This window comes from Aphelocoma coerulescens, chromosome 10, assembly GCF_041296385.1.
Source record: "Aphelocoma coerulescens isolate FSJ_1873_10779 chromosome 10, UR_Acoe_1.0, whole genome shotgun sequence".
In the NCBI taxonomy this organism is placed as follows: Eukaryota; Metazoa; Chordata; class Aves; order Passeriformes; family Corvidae; genus Aphelocoma; species Aphelocoma coerulescens.
The window spans coordinates 14657221-14675554 of NC_091024.1; the positions used below are offsets into that span (position 1 = coordinate 14657221).

Consider the following 18334-nt stretch of genomic DNA (forward strand, 5'->3'; position numbering starts at 1 on the left):
TTGTTGCCAGGTTCCCTTTTATCTACTCTGAAAGCTACTGCTCCCTGTGAAGGGGAAGAAGGCCACCAACAACTATGGAAAAAAAAATCCACTACAATTTATGACACAAGTACTCAGAAGTTCAAACTACTTTCCTACTTAGAATAGCCTCTTTCATGTGCAAAATCTTAATGATAGTGGCTTATTTCACTTGACTTATAGTATCTTACAAAGCTGGGCATGGGAAGAGGTTGCAGGCCTCCTCTTCTGGAATGGGCTTGGTGCTACTGTCACAGTAACCCTCAGGTACCTCCTCGTGAGTGATTCTGTTGACGCAGTGGAAAACCGGGTACTGTGATCCTGAAATTAAACAGACAATTAGGTAAAGGCTCGTACAGCAGTAACAGCAGCATCCAACATTGATGCAGAAAGGAAAAGCATAATCTGACAACAGGAAACACAGACAAAGGTTTTATCCAAAATTTCCAAATTAAGAGCTGACAGGATGCGGTAGCAGTTTCCACACTGAATTTCAGAAGATCTATTTGCTCAGTCATCTTAAATGGAAATTTAGGACAAGAGTTGGTGGCAGTTCTCATGGGAAGCATTTTTACTTTGTAAAAAAATGTAATAGTCTTTTTCTAAGCCAAAGTTTTACTAACGTGCTTTGAAATCTCACAGGTTTACATCAGAACTGTTAATTTAGCTTTCCTTTTCCTTAGGTAGCACGAAAATAACTTTTCTTGTTTTCTTCTTGCAATTTAGAATTTCCTAAGGTTATTTAACTTTGGTGGATCATAAAAAAATAATTAGAAAGCATCATCTCTATTTCTGCATGAAGAAATAAAGTAGAACAGAAAACATAGAGAGAAGAAAAAAGGAGAAAGTGTCCTACACTGAATGATGCAAAATGAAAACAAAAGCCTTAAATAGTATAGATTTTTTTCCTGATTTTTCCACCCTCTTCTTTGTCAGCCTATATAACCTAGTTTGGCCTGAAATGCCTTAGGGGCATCAGAGAGTCACAGGCGTCTCACACCAAGATCATAAGAAATGTTCATACAGTCTCAATAGTCTCAGGATCCTGCTCTCAAGATCCATTTTCTTTTGAATTTAACTTAATCAGAACATGCACACATTCTTCACATAACGGGAAAAGAGAAACTTATTTTTGGCAATTCTGTTGCTAAATTTCATGGAGTAAATTTAAGCTGTATAGGAGCCAGAAAGATACCCTTTTAGTTTTTTTTCTTAAGTCCTACAGTTTTGCCATCTTCATTTTGACTCAGATTTCATTAATACCACTGCCAAGAGTGACCAGATCTCTGCAGAAAGGACGAGGATGAGAACTATGTGCCAATGTCTGTAAAAGCCACGGGATACACAACCAAGATTTCTATGATGGAAAGGAAGGATACATTTACCCTGATGTGTTCCTGCAACTGCACCACAAATTACCTGATTTGCATACTGAAATTCACCTTGAATATGGAAATTCAGTTGATACTCACTGATTGCTGCTAGCCAATAATCAAACACAATTATGGATCCTGCCTATATGACTTCTATTAAAAGCACAGTGTGCTTAAATGCCAACTAAAATATTTTTCTCTACAAAAGGGCTGACTTCAAGAAGTCTGAATTTTACTGGTTGTATTTTAGCTCTAGTACTACCAAGGAAAAAAGTTCTCTCTTTTTTTTTTAACTGAGAAGCAATTTTGATTGCTATCACTATTGCTGGATTTTTTAGCTCTATCTGTAGCTGTAACATGGACACTCATCCGGCCTTGGACCAAATTCACAAAGTATGCTCTCAAACTAATTAGGAAGCAAATGTTCTATATGTATATAAACTGGTGACAGTCAGCTGAGCTCCCACACTGGTACATGTTTATTTTAAACCTCTGCAGCTTTTTGGCTATGGTGGTGGGTGGCTATGCATAGTACAAAAGATTTCACTTTTACCATCACAAAAACTTAATTCTTCCAAGTAATTGCTTGTGTTTTGCATTATTGAATCTGTGATCACTGTGAATGTCTGACAGCAAGCTTAATCTTTGCAGTATATGCAAGCAGTGTATGCACGACTCCCCAAAAGCTTACTAATTACCAGGCCCTCTCCATCCCTTTTCTGTCCCACTTCTCTCCTATTAAAACCTCCAATTTCTGAAGTCACACCAGTGCTGCTCCAGCAACATCCAATGAGACAAAGATATATCTGATGAAATGCCTGTGAAAGCTTCCCATGAAGGCCAGAAAGCTGTTGACAAAGACACAAAAAGCACAGAGGGTGTATCTGACAAAGCTGGAGAGGCAAAAGGGAATGGTAAAGAATGCCAACGAATGTTGAGGAAAGCAGCTGTGTATCAAGGGTATGGGAGAGAGCAGCTCGCCATAATTGCTGGAATACTTCCTTTCAGAGACAAATATCATATCTTTCCTTACAGTTTATGTGCTTTGTATTTTTAATTTTGCTGTTTCTACTGATTTAAATATAATCACAGGTAATAGTTGTGACATGACTTTTGGTTGTAAGATAACAGAAAACAGCAGGTCTAACAATGTTTTGTGCACACACAAAGCACTTACCTTTCCCACATGTAGTAGTGCACTCAGTTTTTCCAACCTGCTTCCAGTTGTGTTCTCGGTTTTGTCTTGGTGGTTGCATAGCAGGCACTTGGTTTTCTGGCTGATGAGAAGGAAATCTTCCTGGCTGAATAGCTGGAAAAGTTCCAGCTGACTGTCCAGTGAGAATGTCTGCCTCTCTATGCAAATCCTCATCCTCATGACTTGCACTTTCTGGCATTCCTAACTGACCATTCAATGGCTCTCCTGATGATGGACAATAATAGTAAAGTAAAATAATGAGCTTCACATAAAAATATTATTCTATGTTATGATCCACTAATAATTAAAACTGGAACATCATTAAACTTGGAAGTAGCTTTAATCTGCTATGTAGAGACTGCCTAATAACGACCTGCAAAGATTGTGTTGTTTTAAACTAAGATAACCAAGTCTTAGCCAGCAAATACATTAAAAACTAAAAACTGAAGAATCTCCAAAGACAACATAGAGTTAACACACCCAGTGTCAAAATTTCCCAAAGCTTGTTTTGTTCCATGCTTTGCATTCTGTGCTTCCCCATGTCACAGCACAGCTGCTCCTCATTATGAACATACCAAACACTCAGAAATTTGTCAAAGCAAGTCACGAACATTAAAATGAGGACCAAATTCACTTGCAAAGTTTCTCCTGTCCTTCAGAACTTCCTAGGAGTATATGGAGCACATACCCACAGCTCAGGCAGGAGCTGCCCAGGTTCTTGCTTGGGAAGAAAACACTGCTCTGTTTCATCCTCTCCAGTTGTGAGAGGAAAGGGAAACTGTGGAAGGTTGTTTTAAATCATCTCAAAAAGAAAAGGACTCTGAAAAATCATGTTCTATTTCATTTCTGAGACATGGTTACAACACTCCTACTCAAAGTAGTAATCTTCCCAGCTAAAGCATAAATAAACCCTGCCAGTTTTAATTCACTGAAGTTAGCAAATCTGTTCTGAGTTCTCATTCAACATGTAGGGTGAAATTCTGGGCCTCTCCCACAACAATGGCACCATTTACTGAATTTAATGGTATAAATTTCTCCACTAGCTTATTAAGTAACAAAATATGTTTGATAAAAGGAAATGGTGGCATTTTACCTGGCCTCCTGTGAGCAAGCAACTGAGGACTAATGACATTGTCTCCTGGAATGATATATTCATAATGTATACCCGGGTTAGGCTGCTGATGTATCATCTAAAAAGAAAACCAGCCATACATTGAGTTCTTCCACTTGTTATGTTACTAACACTTACATATAAATATCAGCTTGAACCGATCAGCTACATCAGGATAGAAGCAATGGTTAGTGACTCTCTCCAAAGAATGCAAAAAGAAGAAAATAAAAGTTCCTGTGTTTGCAAAACTGAGCTAGAAACTATTTGTCTAAACCTTCTTTGAAAAACCCAAGACTGCCATGCTTGGGGCCAAGGTGAGCTGTGGGCTGTGCCAGCCACAGCCTTCCCCATCAGCAATGTGAGCAGCAGAGGCTCACACCAGGCCTCAGCAGCAGAAGAGATGGTCCTAAGGTCATCAAAACATTCTAAGATAGCAGGAACTTGACAGATGTATGAGGAAACAAAAGCAAAGAAGAAACAAAGCAAAAAAAAAACCAAAAAAAAAACCCCATAACCCCCAACCTTAGACATGCAGCCTCCTGCCTTTTGAAAGGTTCCCCAGTGGCCTGAGGAGAGCACCTGCAGACAGCACACATGCGTTACTCTGTGCCTATTGCAAAGCCAACTGCTCCTTTCAGCACCCTGCAGCTCCCTTGGCACCCCACGGAGCCCCAGCAATGGATCAGCTCAAGCTGCTGCTGTCATGCTGCCCTCCCCACAAGCACTGCTCAGCAAATAGCCACGGAGCAGAGTACAAAGGCCCATGGACTTTGTTGCAGTAGCTGAAGATCGTCCGCAGCCCTCCTGCATCCTTCCACATTCACTTTCAACTGAATGAAGATGCAGTGTAAGTGCAGCCAGAATCCCACTGCTTTACAGCCAGCCACAACTCTATCAACGTGTTCTTTATGAAACACAGGCAGGAACCAGAAGGTTTTCTCCTTTAAATGTGAAAATGAAGCTCAGTGTTTTCAGAATGCTGCTGCACAAGCCCACATGAGCTGACAGGAGCATGACTCTGAAAGCCACTGTTAACTCCAGGTGTGCTTTTTTAAGCAGTTGGGCATAACAGGACCTGAGACAGATACGACCTTAGGACAGCTTTTTTAATCTGTTAGCAGCACACTCCATTCCCAGCTGAGTCCTATTGCATTGCTGCTGCAAGCCTGAGCATACCCATACGAGAAGTGCAGGGGTGTCATGAGCTGCTTGTTTCACTGCTTCAGTACGGCTCTACTGACATGTATGTTTTAGTCCTGAACTCTCTGTGGGGATTAGTCTGCTGGAAGCCTCACACTATACTCAAAGTACCTTTTAAAACCAAACAAAACAAAATGAAATCAAACAAAACCAAACCAAAGCACAAACAAGCAAAAACCCCAAACAAACCCACAAGCAAACACCAGAGCTTGCTCTGGCTCTTTGGTTCTCACAATCCATGGACCTAAAAGCAAAAAGTCCTGCTATCCTAATGGCCCAGTGACCCAGCACAACTAATGCTTCAAGGCTTCACTAAATTCACATAAATTAATACCAACTAGGGATTCAGACCCTTGTTTCAACTTATGTCAAAATCACTTTTTCCTTGCCAAATATAACCGCTGTTTCTCTAAACTCTGTCGCTCAGAGAACATTCACTTTTCTGAACCATCTAATAATGCACTGTCTGCAGTATTTTTTGTAAGGTTGGGTCCTTCCAATGTCACTTTGTTATCCAAAAAATACACCTTCTTTGTGGTCCTGAGAGAACCAAGAACTGTGAGCTGACTTCAGCAGAAGAGTACACTTCCCCTTCCAGAACCAGGACCCTGTTCTTTAGACGGTTCCAGGAACAACTTCGCAGTGGTTCCCATGTGATGGTTTTTCCATCACATTTCTTAAAACAACTGATAGGCTTATGTTAGAGAGTGCTTAACTGATTAAGCCCCTAATTAGTATATTGTTCCAGCTTTCCTGCAGGAAAATACCTGAAATGATAGAATAGTTTTGCTTTGAGTTAATGGACCTAAGTCTTTGTAGCAATGTATATTCACACTTGGACAGAATTTGCATCTCTTTTTCTTGTTATTTATAACCTCCTGTAAATCAGAAAGATTTTTCCTCTATATTTCAGAGTGGAAGAAAGACAGCATGATTTCAGGAAAACAGAACAGAAAGCCATTTGGAGTTCTCATCTGCAAATCTCTTCATTTTTCTACACAGAGCATAAAGATCATGAGTATGGGTGAATGGAAAATGACACGATTCAGGCACAGCAAGACGAAGTCTGAAAAAAGACATCTGTATCTGCTTGGCTGCACATTTCAAACCTAGGACAGAGGCTGTGTCATACTGAGCACTGATTTTCTTGCACCTTGTACTATTCATCTTTATCTTCCCATACTATATTAAAAAAGAGACTAAACTATCATCTTATACTGAATTGCAGTATTCCTCACAGCAACCAGAAGCATCTCAGGTGAGAGAGCAGTCAAATCAGAAGCGGCGATCCACAGCAGCAGCCACAGAGCAAAGCTGGTAAAGCTCTTCCCATCATGGCAGCTTTCTTACAGGCACTAAGCCTAAACTAAAACATCACAGTATCACACATCAAAACTTAAAGCTTTTTTATGATATTACTTTGGAAATATCTGCTTAATCCACTTCCCGACCCTTTTCTCTCTGGGTCATTATGTATTAGGCATTAATTGGCTGGCAATAAAAACTCAGGGCCAAGCCTCAACTCACAAACCCTGTAACTGCACAGTGACATGAACACTTGAGAAATACAGAGTCTGCATTGCACAATCTAGGAGCCCAACTGTTTATTTTTCTAGTAATTTTTTGCCAGTCATACATTGCAATCAATTGGAAAAGAAGTTTGGATCTGTTGGACTAGATGATCTTAGAGGTGTTTTTCAACCTTAATGATCCTAGTGTTATCATAATTATTACATTGCTTTATTAGACACCATATAGCAGACGGGGAATAATTTTGCCACCATCTAAGTTTTCCCAGCTTTGTAATCAGGGTAGTTACTATAAATTTTTCTATGAAATTATCTAGCACACTCACTTTTCCACCCCATACTGCACTCAAGGACAAAAAAGCCATAGCTGGATGAAAGAATCATATATTCAGTTAACCTAGTTTTTCAATAAATGAATTTTACTGTGTGGGAGTGTATAATCTCAGAACACACCATTTATCTTGGAATAAATTGTAATTAATTCCAGTTGTATTTTTTATTTCAGTATGATGAACTAAAAAACCATCCCATCTGAAGTAAAAAGCTTTTTCAACATGATTTCTTTCTCTCAGACACAATTTGTCTTTTCCTCCTTTCTCAAACAGCCATTATCTATGGTCTTCCTATCACAGCTTCATATTAAAACTGCCCTGCTTCAAATCCTACATTCTATAGGTTTATGGACCTGCTTCTTTTAAAGGAAACTGAGATGGTGAGAGGCCTTGTCTGGCTTAGGTATTCGCTTCTTCACTGTAAAATTAAACTATGCCAAATTTGTTTCAATAGGAAAGTATCCAGAAAAAATCCAGTCCACCAAAGAAAAGCCCTGGACATTTGTATGCTTTATTTCTACTTTACTGAACAAGTTAAATTGGTTTTACTGGATCAGTAAGGTCTGAGAGAAAAAGGCTTGATTTAAACATCCTGTGATCTGGAGCAAAATGGATACAACAGCAAACAAGTGTAAAATATCAAAAATAGCACTTCAAAATTAAATTAACAAAGTGTTGGTACTGAATGCAACTTTAGTATTGCATGTTAACAATGAACTGAACAATTTCTTTTCCATCAGGAAGATTAATTTAAATACTAACTCACATAGACATCAAGGACTTCATTTGTTGGCCCATCAGCTAAAAATGACTCCCCTGCAGTGCTGGAGATCTCATTGGGGCGTCTGTAAGTGAACATTGTCCCACCACCTTCGTATCTGCCCGGGCGATCGATGGCCCAGTTCCCATTGATGATGGAGCGTCCCGAGCGGCTCCGCAGGGCTGCAGGGGGGACACAAACACAAGGATTTGGTCAGAGGAAAGCCCTTCCCACAATGGTGCCCAATCAGTTCCTCACAGCTGCAGGGAACACTTAAGTATTCCTGACACCAGGGAACAAAGCTGCTGAAAAGAACAGAGTTACATTAGTAGTTGTGGGATAAAACCCAACAAACAGAACACAAACCAACCTCAGAAAACTGTGTCTCAACACTTTGTATGTTTATGCTGTAGGAAAAGAAACAAAAATCAAAGACAGCTTGGAAACCCTTTTCAACAGTTTCTCCCAGGTGGCCACATGACTCTCAGCCAGCCAGCAGCACACACAACTCACATGGATGCCAAGGAAGTGGTTTTCCTGCACTTTCTTCCCGTTGCATGGACTATTTTGTGAGTTAGGCAGAACAGAACACAGAGGCAGATACAGAAAATCAGTGCATTACAACAAACAATTTAGGGGCACATGAGTATCCTGAGTTGCCAAATGTTCCTGTTATTCTTCATGAAGACATTTGGCTGGTCCCTCCACTTCCTTTTCAGAACATTATTTTTTTGTCAGAACACCTGCAGAGCCCTCACCTGCAGCACTGCTTGGAGTGCTGAGCCCTCTGAAAAGGCCAGTAGGATCTCCTGCGTAAAAAAAAAGTGACTTGCAAATCAGATACTAGCCAGGGACTGATAAAATCTGGATTCAGTATCCTGTTGGGCAGTGCATTCCCTTTGTTATTATGGGCAAATCAGTGGTTTGGTGACATAGGGGCCTCTGTTCCTTCTCATTCCTACTTTCTTTATCTGTCTGTGACTATAATTTTCAATCCTTAAAGTCAGAAACTCCTGCCACATACATGTGCATAATTTATGCATTATTACAGTTGCATTATTAAAAAACAACAACAACAAAATATATATAGAGGCTGAAACTCTATCAGACATTATTTAACTACACAGGAACGACACAACCCTTTCTCCAAAGGCTCTACTCACAGATTTTCCATTTTATTACAAAAGAATTTGCTTTTAAATAAAAACTTTAAAAGAAACAACAAAATCTAGTAATACCCTTGGCTGTATATTGCTTGGTAATTTACTTTTTAAAATGCAAATTCAAGGTACAGGCTTTGAACTTAAAAAAAGTTAGGGTCAAGGACCCATTTATTCCAGAGACTGCTTCTTCTTTGCCCTGTCTCAACAACTGTGACACTCAGTTAAAATGCTCTCAACATTATACACAACTATTTATGCTACTGGGAAAAACTTACATGCGTGGCCTAAATGACAGGAAATGAAATTTATGCCACTAATTCCAAAGTAATACACATAAGAGAAGAAACTTATATTATTTGTACATATTCCAGACATCTGAACTAACTTAATTAATCAATTAAAGCAGTCTTTCTGCTTTTGCTGCAGGACTCACAACAGAATGTCCCGTGTGAAGGGACAGTGTGACGCTGCCAGTGTCTTTGACTTGTTAGGTTGTAAAATTCAAAGTCTTTCGACTTGGAGGGGCTGCTGCTGACTACCCAACTATTTATAATTTGCTTAATATTGATGAAATATTTTTATTAAAGCAAAAATGTAAATTAACTTAATGGCTTTGGATCAGACCTTGCAAATGTATTCACACACTTTGAACTTTTATTTTGCTTAATGCTACATGTTTATTTTCCCAAGACCCATCATACATCCACTTGCTTCCCAGGTCTCATTTACTGACATGCCAACAAAACAGTCTCTGTACTGTGAACATTAGTTGAAAAGTATTTTATACAGTGTCAGCCATGGAAATGGCCTCATCATTACTCATATAGTGCTGAGAGGAAAAATTAAAGCTAAAAAATATTACATACAGGTTAAAGATGAAATCCAGTCACATTATTTACTTGCTATTTGTACGCTACTTACAATTTGTTACTTTTTAATTCAAACAACTGTGGATTAAACACTTCTGCAAAATGTATTGGAGACTGCTTTTACATTGGTTTATTAATGTGGAACACTTCCTTAACTTTATGATCTGAGTATTTTTTCTTAGATTGATGCTAAACAAATAAGATAAATGAATCATCAGGAGCTCAAGAAAAAAGAGAGAGCTGGCTAAGATTAAATTGTTATTAATAATGAAGCTATAGAAAGATAGCTGTCTGAGAAACTGAGTGCACATTAAACTTTCATTTCAAATCCATCATATGACAGATTTGAAAGAGGCCTCTCCATAAAAACGGAAAATGTGCCTTTTTTATGTTTTGATCACTCTGCATCCACCATCTCAACTCTGCCCTCTGAAGAATTTTTATGGTACTAATATTTTTAGCCAAAGCAGGAAAGATTATGAGAAGCTTTACCATTAATTCCTCTTGAGGAATTCTGCATACAGGCTGCAGCTCATTTAATTTATCTTGCATCTTGGAAATGGCTTTTAACTAAAACTGTGTTGTTTACAGTGGCCTTCAATAATGTTTTGCACTGGTGATATGGAGTATTTCAGGATACAAATTCTGATTACCTTCTCCATATTAGCAGTTTGATATATACTGTAAGTGTCTTGCGGAATGACTCCTATTCTTCTAACCATATCTGAAGAGAAATATTTTAGGTGTGGGTGTAGTACCTCACTATTTGCAGTATATTTTCACCCAAAATAGGCACAGTACCAATAATAACATGAAACCTCTTAAATCTGGCAACAGCACTAATATGCAGAGTAATACAGTATATTTTTCTGTCCTAAGGCTCTTCTGTCTGGGAGAACAGTGTCCTAAGTCCTACTTAATTGCTTTACAAGCCATAATAAGGCTGCAGACAGACAGAATTGAAGTTCTTTCCCATATATTAAGTGTCATTTGGTCCTGACCCAAAGAGAGTGAAGCAGGAGTAGTTCCTCTCTCTGGGAAGAGGCCTTGCAACTGTGGCCAGTGGGAATCCAAATCAAGGTTTGGCTGCTGAAGTCAATTGCAAATGTCTTACTGGTGATTTAATCCAGAGAACCCTGACAAGCTGCAGATGCACTCCAGGTGCAAGTCAAAGATTGAAAAGACATCATAAAATGTTCTTTGATAAAGGTCCTCAACAAAGGCACCTCGAACAGGCGAGTGTGTGAGATGGATGGGGCTCTCAGGCTGCATTTGCTTTGCAGCTGCCCATTAAAAACCAAAGCATCTTACAGGCAAAGTGCAGCAACTATCTTATTTTTACATAAGCACAACCTTTACTTGACAGATCACATTTGAAGCATTTTTTTTAATATTTTAAGAAGCTTTTAAAAATTTCATCCTGTTGCTTTTTAAGTTTAATTCAAGTGCAAGAATGTCTTGGCCATATCAGCTTTCTGTAGAAACAACAACACTTTCCCAGCACCTTTAAAGAAAGTGCCCAGATACAGCTACAGTAAATAATAAGACTGCTTCTGAATAAGCACTTTGATGAGAGAAGTGAAAGAAACATGCAACTTCTACTGTGTATCTTTCCTGCACAAAAATACATTATATGGAGCTTTCAGAGACAAATCTAAAATATTCATGTACTGCTTTATAAAAATCAGTGCAGGGTGGTGTATCTTGTACAACTAAACCCCACAGATACCCTTTGGTGACATCTCCTGTAATATGCCAGTTGGCTTAATGGTACAAACCATGAGGAACGTAACAGCAAAAGAAACTTGGAAGGGAGGGGTTTGTTGGGAAAATCCAGCAAAGAGAAAAGTCCGGAAAATGCACTGAGCTGGCCTTTAACTGAGCAGCCACACCTACAGCCTGCTGACCAGCTGCCACACCAGTGTAACTCCTAAAACCAGTGGCTACTTCTGATTGCACATAGATTGTAAAACTCTCTTCTCCAAAAGTATATGAAAATCCAGACATAAAGAAAAACAAAAAACCAAACCAAACAAAGCACAAAAAAACCCAACAAAACAAAAAAAAAAACACCAAAAAACCCAACTATTCAGTGTCACAAAACATAGCTTGCCTTCAGGCCTGTCAGCCTTGCAGGACGAAATACACAAGACCTGTTAGGTCAACAAAGAAAGAACACATGGACCACAATCTAGAAATACTGTAAGTCACAGCACACAGCTTCTAGGCTACTTTAAAATACCTTTGCACAATAAGGAAAAAAGCCAAATGCCTAGAAACTCCATAATGAACAGTTTTAAAATAATGAAATATTCATTAGTTCAAGTGGATTCTCAAAAAAACCTCCTTTCCAGAAGCACAGATATTTGCTTATTATTAGAATACACCTTAGTTACAGAACATTCAAGAGAAATTTGGCACACTTCTCATTAACTGAATTATCTATTTTTTGCCTCTGAATTTTTGAATTCAAACTTCTATTGAGGTCATGGCAAAGCTCCCACAGGAGTCTGAGCTTAATTCAAGAAATATGAGTAGGGCTAAGATCTCATGATCAGCAAGAGTCAAATGATTTTAACAATCTGATCCTACAAACCCCTTATTTCAGAGCCAACGGAGGATATTAGAAAATGGTCAGCAGATCACTTACTGGCCCTAAATTAGGATCCAGTGTCTCTGCAGGCTGGACACCTTTACTTCTTGCACTGGATTTAGTTTCTTCACTGGCAACCAAGACAGGGTAAAGGTACAGATCTGTAACAAAAGTGGGGCATCTTTTAACTGTGCATAGCTGAGGCCCAGGGTTCATGAACTTCCAATCATTTTGGAAGTTCAAAGCCATTACTGGTCACTTCAACTGTGTCAGAAAGGACATGGACCAGAGGGTGGGACTCTCCACTAAGAAATGCTCTATGATCTTACATAATCCTAATGCAAAATAGTATTTTCTAATACAAACTTTATAAGACAAAAGTCCCCCTGTGTATGTCTCCACTATTCCTCAATCCAGGAAGGACCAGAAACAAACATAACATTAAATGTCTCAGCATGTGTTTTTCCTGACTGAAACCAGGAGTAAACTGGATCCTGTGGTACCTCCAGTTCTTTTTCAAAGCTTAGGAATCAGAACTTCCTACACAAGTATTCAAATTTTAGGGACTTATTCATGTATTGATCTGCAAAGCATCTGAGATTTTGGTTGTCTGTCTTTCTATACAGTTACCCCATAATATAGACCCCTATTCTTACTAATCTTACTCATTTTTTCACCTAGTAGAAACTATAAAATCTGCTTTTTAGAAAACCAACAAACATCTTTGCTTACAGCTTTGAATAGCTTGGGCTTATCCTTATTTTGTAAAGGTACTATTGCATTTATCCATGAACTGAGTAGCTGTCATAACATTGCAAATTAAATATGACATATAGTATTTATTGCTAGCATTAGCATTCAAGCAATTGCTTAAATATTTTTATAGTAGACACTAGATAAAAGTAGCAGATTTCCAACACTATTACAAGGAAATGATAATTCAAGTATACTATTATTTCCAAGGAAAGGTTTGCACAGTTTTCTTTCTTATCTAAAATATTAACAGTAGAACTTCATGTCAACAGCATAATCCTGCTCAAGAAGTTATTTAGATATTCTCCTTAAGGAGCTATCATATAAAAGAAATCCTGCTTCAAAGGGGAATAAATTTGAAAGAGTGAATGCCATTAAACCAATTTTGCCAAGTTTGTCCTGAGGTCCTACTTTGGGAGGTTTTATCCCCCCACCATGACAGTGTCAAAAAAAAGCAAGTACAAGAGATTCCTATTCTGTTGCCTTGGGTCTAATTTACTGTTGTTTCAGTTTTGAGAAAGCAGACATCTTCTGGATGCATTTCCTAATGATTATGAGAGCAGCAAATCCCACTCGATTTTAAAAGATTCCTGATTTTTTTTTTACCTGCAAAAAGAAAATACTATTTACTTGCTTAAAGGTAATGGTTTTGCAGTTAATCACTGCAAACAGAAATGCTCCTTTTCTGCACTGCAGCAAACAGTAATTTTCCTTTTGGAGGACTCACTGAACTATCACTCTCCAAATTCCCCCTGCTGGTGCAGCTTCCACTTCTCTCAGATGTGCCTGTTCCTTTTTTCTGCTTGACTCCAAAAGCCCTGTTGATGCATCAACTCAAGGAAAATGCTGGGGCAGCAATGCAGAACAGACAATTAACTACTGCTGCAAATAAATATTATAGGCTTTGAGAAAAACGCCCAGATTTGTCCTCTCTGTTCAGGCCCAGACACTACAGCAGGGTTGAAGTCTCAATGGCTTCAATAAAATCCCCAAAGAAAGATCATGTTACCAAATCTTGAGCTTCTGTCAGGAGAGGATGCAGGATTTCCCCATGTTTTTTCAGTAGTCTTACCTGATAGGTATTAGTAAGAGCCAACTGAAACAAAACCACATTAGCTAGTCTAGGCTTCCTCTTCTGTCTTTTTGGTGAGATGAGAAGCAAAATGCAGGAAACCCCCTCTTTGACTAGAGCATTCTCACACTGCAACTCCTCAGACTTTGGCACACAAGGTACTGCAGAATACACACACAGATATATGACCTGACATTTGCAAAATGTGATCATATGGCATTTACTGTGTTTCAATGTCACTGCTGCTCTCCAACACATCACCCTCAATCCCAGTGGGAAGCAGCATGCAACACTGAAAAACTAACAAGGACCTTTGGAAAACCCTTATAAACAGCAGTGTTACTCAGGCAGTGAATGTTTTGCATCCTATTACCCAGCTGCTACACTAAGACTCTAAACCTATGTCTGTGTACAGCCTGGAGCTTTGGGAACAAGGAGCTCATGAAGCAGGTTTGATGATGCAAGTAACAAGGTTCATTAAAGCAGCATTTCAGCAATTTGTTAATTCTTCCACTGCAAGGCATAAGCACTCCTTATGAATTGCATCTTGGGTTTCATTTTCAGTTTTCTTCCTATTACTGTTTGCATTCTTTAAAATTGCTCTCATAAAATGCCTTTTCCCATTTTTCAAGCAGGTGTTCTTGAGTGATGGATGACTTTTAATATTATTATTCATAAGTACAAAATTAATAACGGTTACATGACTCCCATGCTTTCCATAGGGACTAAGTTATGCCAAGGCAATAACTCCGAATGTTGAGATATGGCTCTAAATAGCAGAGAATTAGGGAACACTCTAAAGAGTATGCTTACCCAGATCATACAATTCATTTCTAAAAGCATTTACTGGAGGCCATACTAACATTTACCAGGAAAGCAAATAAAGGAATAAGAGTAAACAACGGAGATGAAGTTCATCCTTAGGCCAGTGCTTTGTTTATGAGGTCTCCAGCACAAAAATAAACCTGCCTAGGCCTCTTTAGCATGACAGGCTTTATGAAAGTGAGGGAAGTGTGAAGGCATTAATGCTCCATGCTGTTCATGACATACGCAAATGTGGGCACTGCAACTCACTAACCACCACAATTAAATATGCAACAACCCAGTTCTTCACCACGGGTGTTTCAATACCTACTTTGTATCAAAGTACGGACTGCAATGAGTAAAGAAGTCCTCTTAGAAGTGACATCAGTCCTGAACAGTTAACTGGGTTTTGTGAGTAGTCTATTACAGCCCCCTATACTGGGGGAATGTACAAGACAAGCTACCAGCAGGCCAGCGCAACACTTGTTGAAGGTATGAATCATTCCAGCAAAAACTGAAAATGAGCAGATCCCATTATTCTGCAAATGACTGAATATAAAAGGAATTACACAATTGATACACACAATACTAGTACATGATAAGAATTACGAACTTTCCATTTATTTTTACATAGCCATTCTCTATAATTATATACCTCAAATACACTTTAGTAAGTACTAGTAAAATAATCTATAAAAACCTCTCTCTCTTTTAACTTGCACAAAAATTTCCCTTGAGTTGAAGGGGTAGCAGTGATTGACTAAATTCCCAACTCCACTGAAGTCTATGTAAATATTCTGCTTTACTTGTATGTAATTTTACCACTACTACCCTAAAAATACAGAAGAGGAAGGACAGAAGGACTGGCACAAAACGTAGACTGAGAGAAATTTAATGTGAAGAAAAAGACAGCACCCCACCCCCGAGAACTGGAGTAAGAATCATGCATGTCTTGTATCTGTACAGACACCATGTTAAAGGTATAGGCCATTGCATATCTACTATTTTGTTTTGGGAAATGTAGCACCTCAAATGGAACTCCTGGGGTTCAGAAGACTCTAGAAATCAATCAGTAGGCTCTAAGTCATAATTGCGGGGGGGGGGGGGGTTAATATAGAAACTTGAAACCCCTTTTCCCATTCTTACTTATACATCCTTAATTTCTTTCTGTAAAGAAGGCAGGAGATAACTGAGGTTACAGTTTCTAAGTGGTAGTCTCAGAACTTCAGCTCTTACAGGGCATAATTATAATTTTTGTCTAAGCCCACTGAAAAAGCAGGGCTTGAATTCTCAGCAATGTATTTCCTACCCTATCTCAATAACAACAGGAAGTACTCTCCACTGGCAATAGCTGTAAATCAGATTTAGAAATAACAAACAACATTCAGGACTAGTAGTCTCCAGCAGGCATACATTTCCAATGTAGCATGTGATATTTTAGCTATGCACCTCCAGCTGAATCTGCAGATGACAGTATTTGGCTTAGTTACATAATTTCAGTTAGAATCTGCTTCTTATATTTCAGGAGTTGATCGGACTGGCTGCTAATGGCTCTGAACATGATAGCTAAGCCTTCTGGCACAGTTCAGCTGCACATTAGTGAACCCAGCACAGAAACTCAGCACACATTTGGCAAAAGTCCTTGGGGTAGATAAATGCAATTGAATTATCTTCTAATCTAGACACTACTTCAGTCAGAAGGGCCAGATTAGTGAAATGCACATGTGTAAATACCCCACTCTTTTCTCCAGCTGGCATAACAAAAAGTGTTTTGTACCTCCTTGCACTCCTGACAACTGCCAAGAATTGGAATAACTGTATGACAGCTAAACTAAACCAGCAGATTGTGACATCTCTGCAGAAAAGAGCACTCTATCTCACAAGAATTAAAAGCTGAAGTAGAAACTGCTTCTTTTGTTTGCTAAATAGCTTTTGTTCCTTGCTATGAAAAACTGGAGCTACATGAATACTCCTAAGCTGTTTTGAATTTCAAGTGGAATTTCTCAAGAATTTTGGATGCTCTGTGTGGTAAAGTTAAACACTGTAACTCAAAACACACAGATCTGTGCTCTGCAAAGCACTGTTGGGTCCCTTAGCTCAGACATGAATTGCTCTGGCCCAGTGTCTGATATTGCCACTCTCTGGGGGGCTTTAAGACCTCGTGGCTGATTTCAAGGCAGGGCTGACACAGATGCTGAAGTCCCAAGTACAGTCAGGTGTGAGTGACTGCCAGCACTGGCACGGAGGAGAGATCTGAAGTGGTTTTCCTGTCCTAGAGCAGGGTGGAGCAGGAGCCCACAGTGTCTGTGGGGCCAGGCAGCCACTGGCCCAGCAGTGCAGGCAAACCTCAGACTAGCACACAGGGGACATCAGGGCACAGGGACTGAACAGCAAACAGAGACCAGACTATGGGTGGGAGAAGATTGGCTTTGATTAATTTGGTGGCCTTTATGGTAAGGATACAGGTGCTTTGATTAATTCAGTGTCCATTACAGTAAGCACATGGGCCACAAACTAAAGCAGAGAGACTGCCCATGTTCAGCCCTGAAAAAATCATTCAATTCTTCACTCATTCTCTCTTCCAATAAAAGTTGACAACAGCATGTAAACCTTAGTCCTTCACTTAAAACAACATTAATTTATTATAGATCCTCTGGAGTATTTGGCTCCTAGAGAAGAAAAATGACACAGACACTTGTGAGAGACTGTCTCCATTTACCTGAGTACACTCTGCCAGAAGAGGAATTCCTGGCACAATAAGCTGGGTGGTCAGAGGAAAGCTGGAAATACAGCACTGGTATCACTTTCTCAGGCATTATCTTGTGGCTATAAAGACTTGGGGCAGTATCACACGTGTTATTTTTTATGTCAGTCCACACACTGAAACATTAAAAAGATGTTCCAGGATGAACCTGATTTGATATTTATTTGACAAAGCACGGGAAACATACAACTGATACCTGGAGGTAAGCCCAGAAATCTATAGACATGACAGAAATCATCACATTTTATTGATGACTTTTATGGCTCCAAAACCAACAAAGAATATGATTGAAATATTTCACAAAAAGTAGCACAGAATCATTCCAAATGCAGAGAGCATTCTATCACTGTTCTTTATTTCCAAGCTACCTACTAAGCTAATGGAAAAAAAATTCTCTGATCGAACTATTCACAGAAACACAAGAAAAAATTATGGATATGCAAGTTGTGAGTCTAACCTCAGATCATCAGATAAGTCTGGCTAATTAATGGCAGTATTTTGTCTGCAGCATAGATGAAACAGTGCAGTCCAGATTCCAAACAGACAACTGAATAAAATGAGTTAAGTATAACTAGTACAAACTACAAAATTATTTTGCCATCAGGAACTGAATTTAAGTTTTTCCAAGCATACGTAGGAAAGAACATATTAATAAAAAGAAAGTTGCTTTCGTCTTCTAGCAAGAAGTAACTTATTTTCTTTCCCCCTCCAGTATGCAAGCAGATCACTTGCAAACTGCTCTGCACACAGTTGCTATTAACTCTTAAGTTTGATTTTCTAGACCTTCTGCATCAGTCC

The 18334-nt window shown here is 39.0% G+C and overlaps 1 protein-coding gene across 7 annotated transcripts in view; it reads right to left on the minus strand.

Annotated features, from left to right (window-relative positions):
- The window catches only part of THSD4 (thrombospondin type 1 domain containing 4), a 279213-nt gene that overhangs the window by 22333 nt on the left and 238546 nt on the right, over positions 1-18334 (minus strand). For all 7 annotated transcript variants that reach the window (XM_069026195.1, XM_069026199.1, XM_069026194.1 and 4 more), the window contains 4 exons: positions 7525-7700; positions 3680-3776; positions 2569-2811; positions 210-339 (listed from right to left, as the gene is read on the minus strand). In XM_069026195.1, the coding sequence (XP_068882296.1) occupies positions 210-339; positions 2569-2811; positions 3680-3776; positions 7525-7700 (646 nt within the window). The remainder of the gene's footprint in view (positions 1-209; positions 340-2568; positions 2812-3679; positions 3777-7524; positions 7701-18334) is intronic.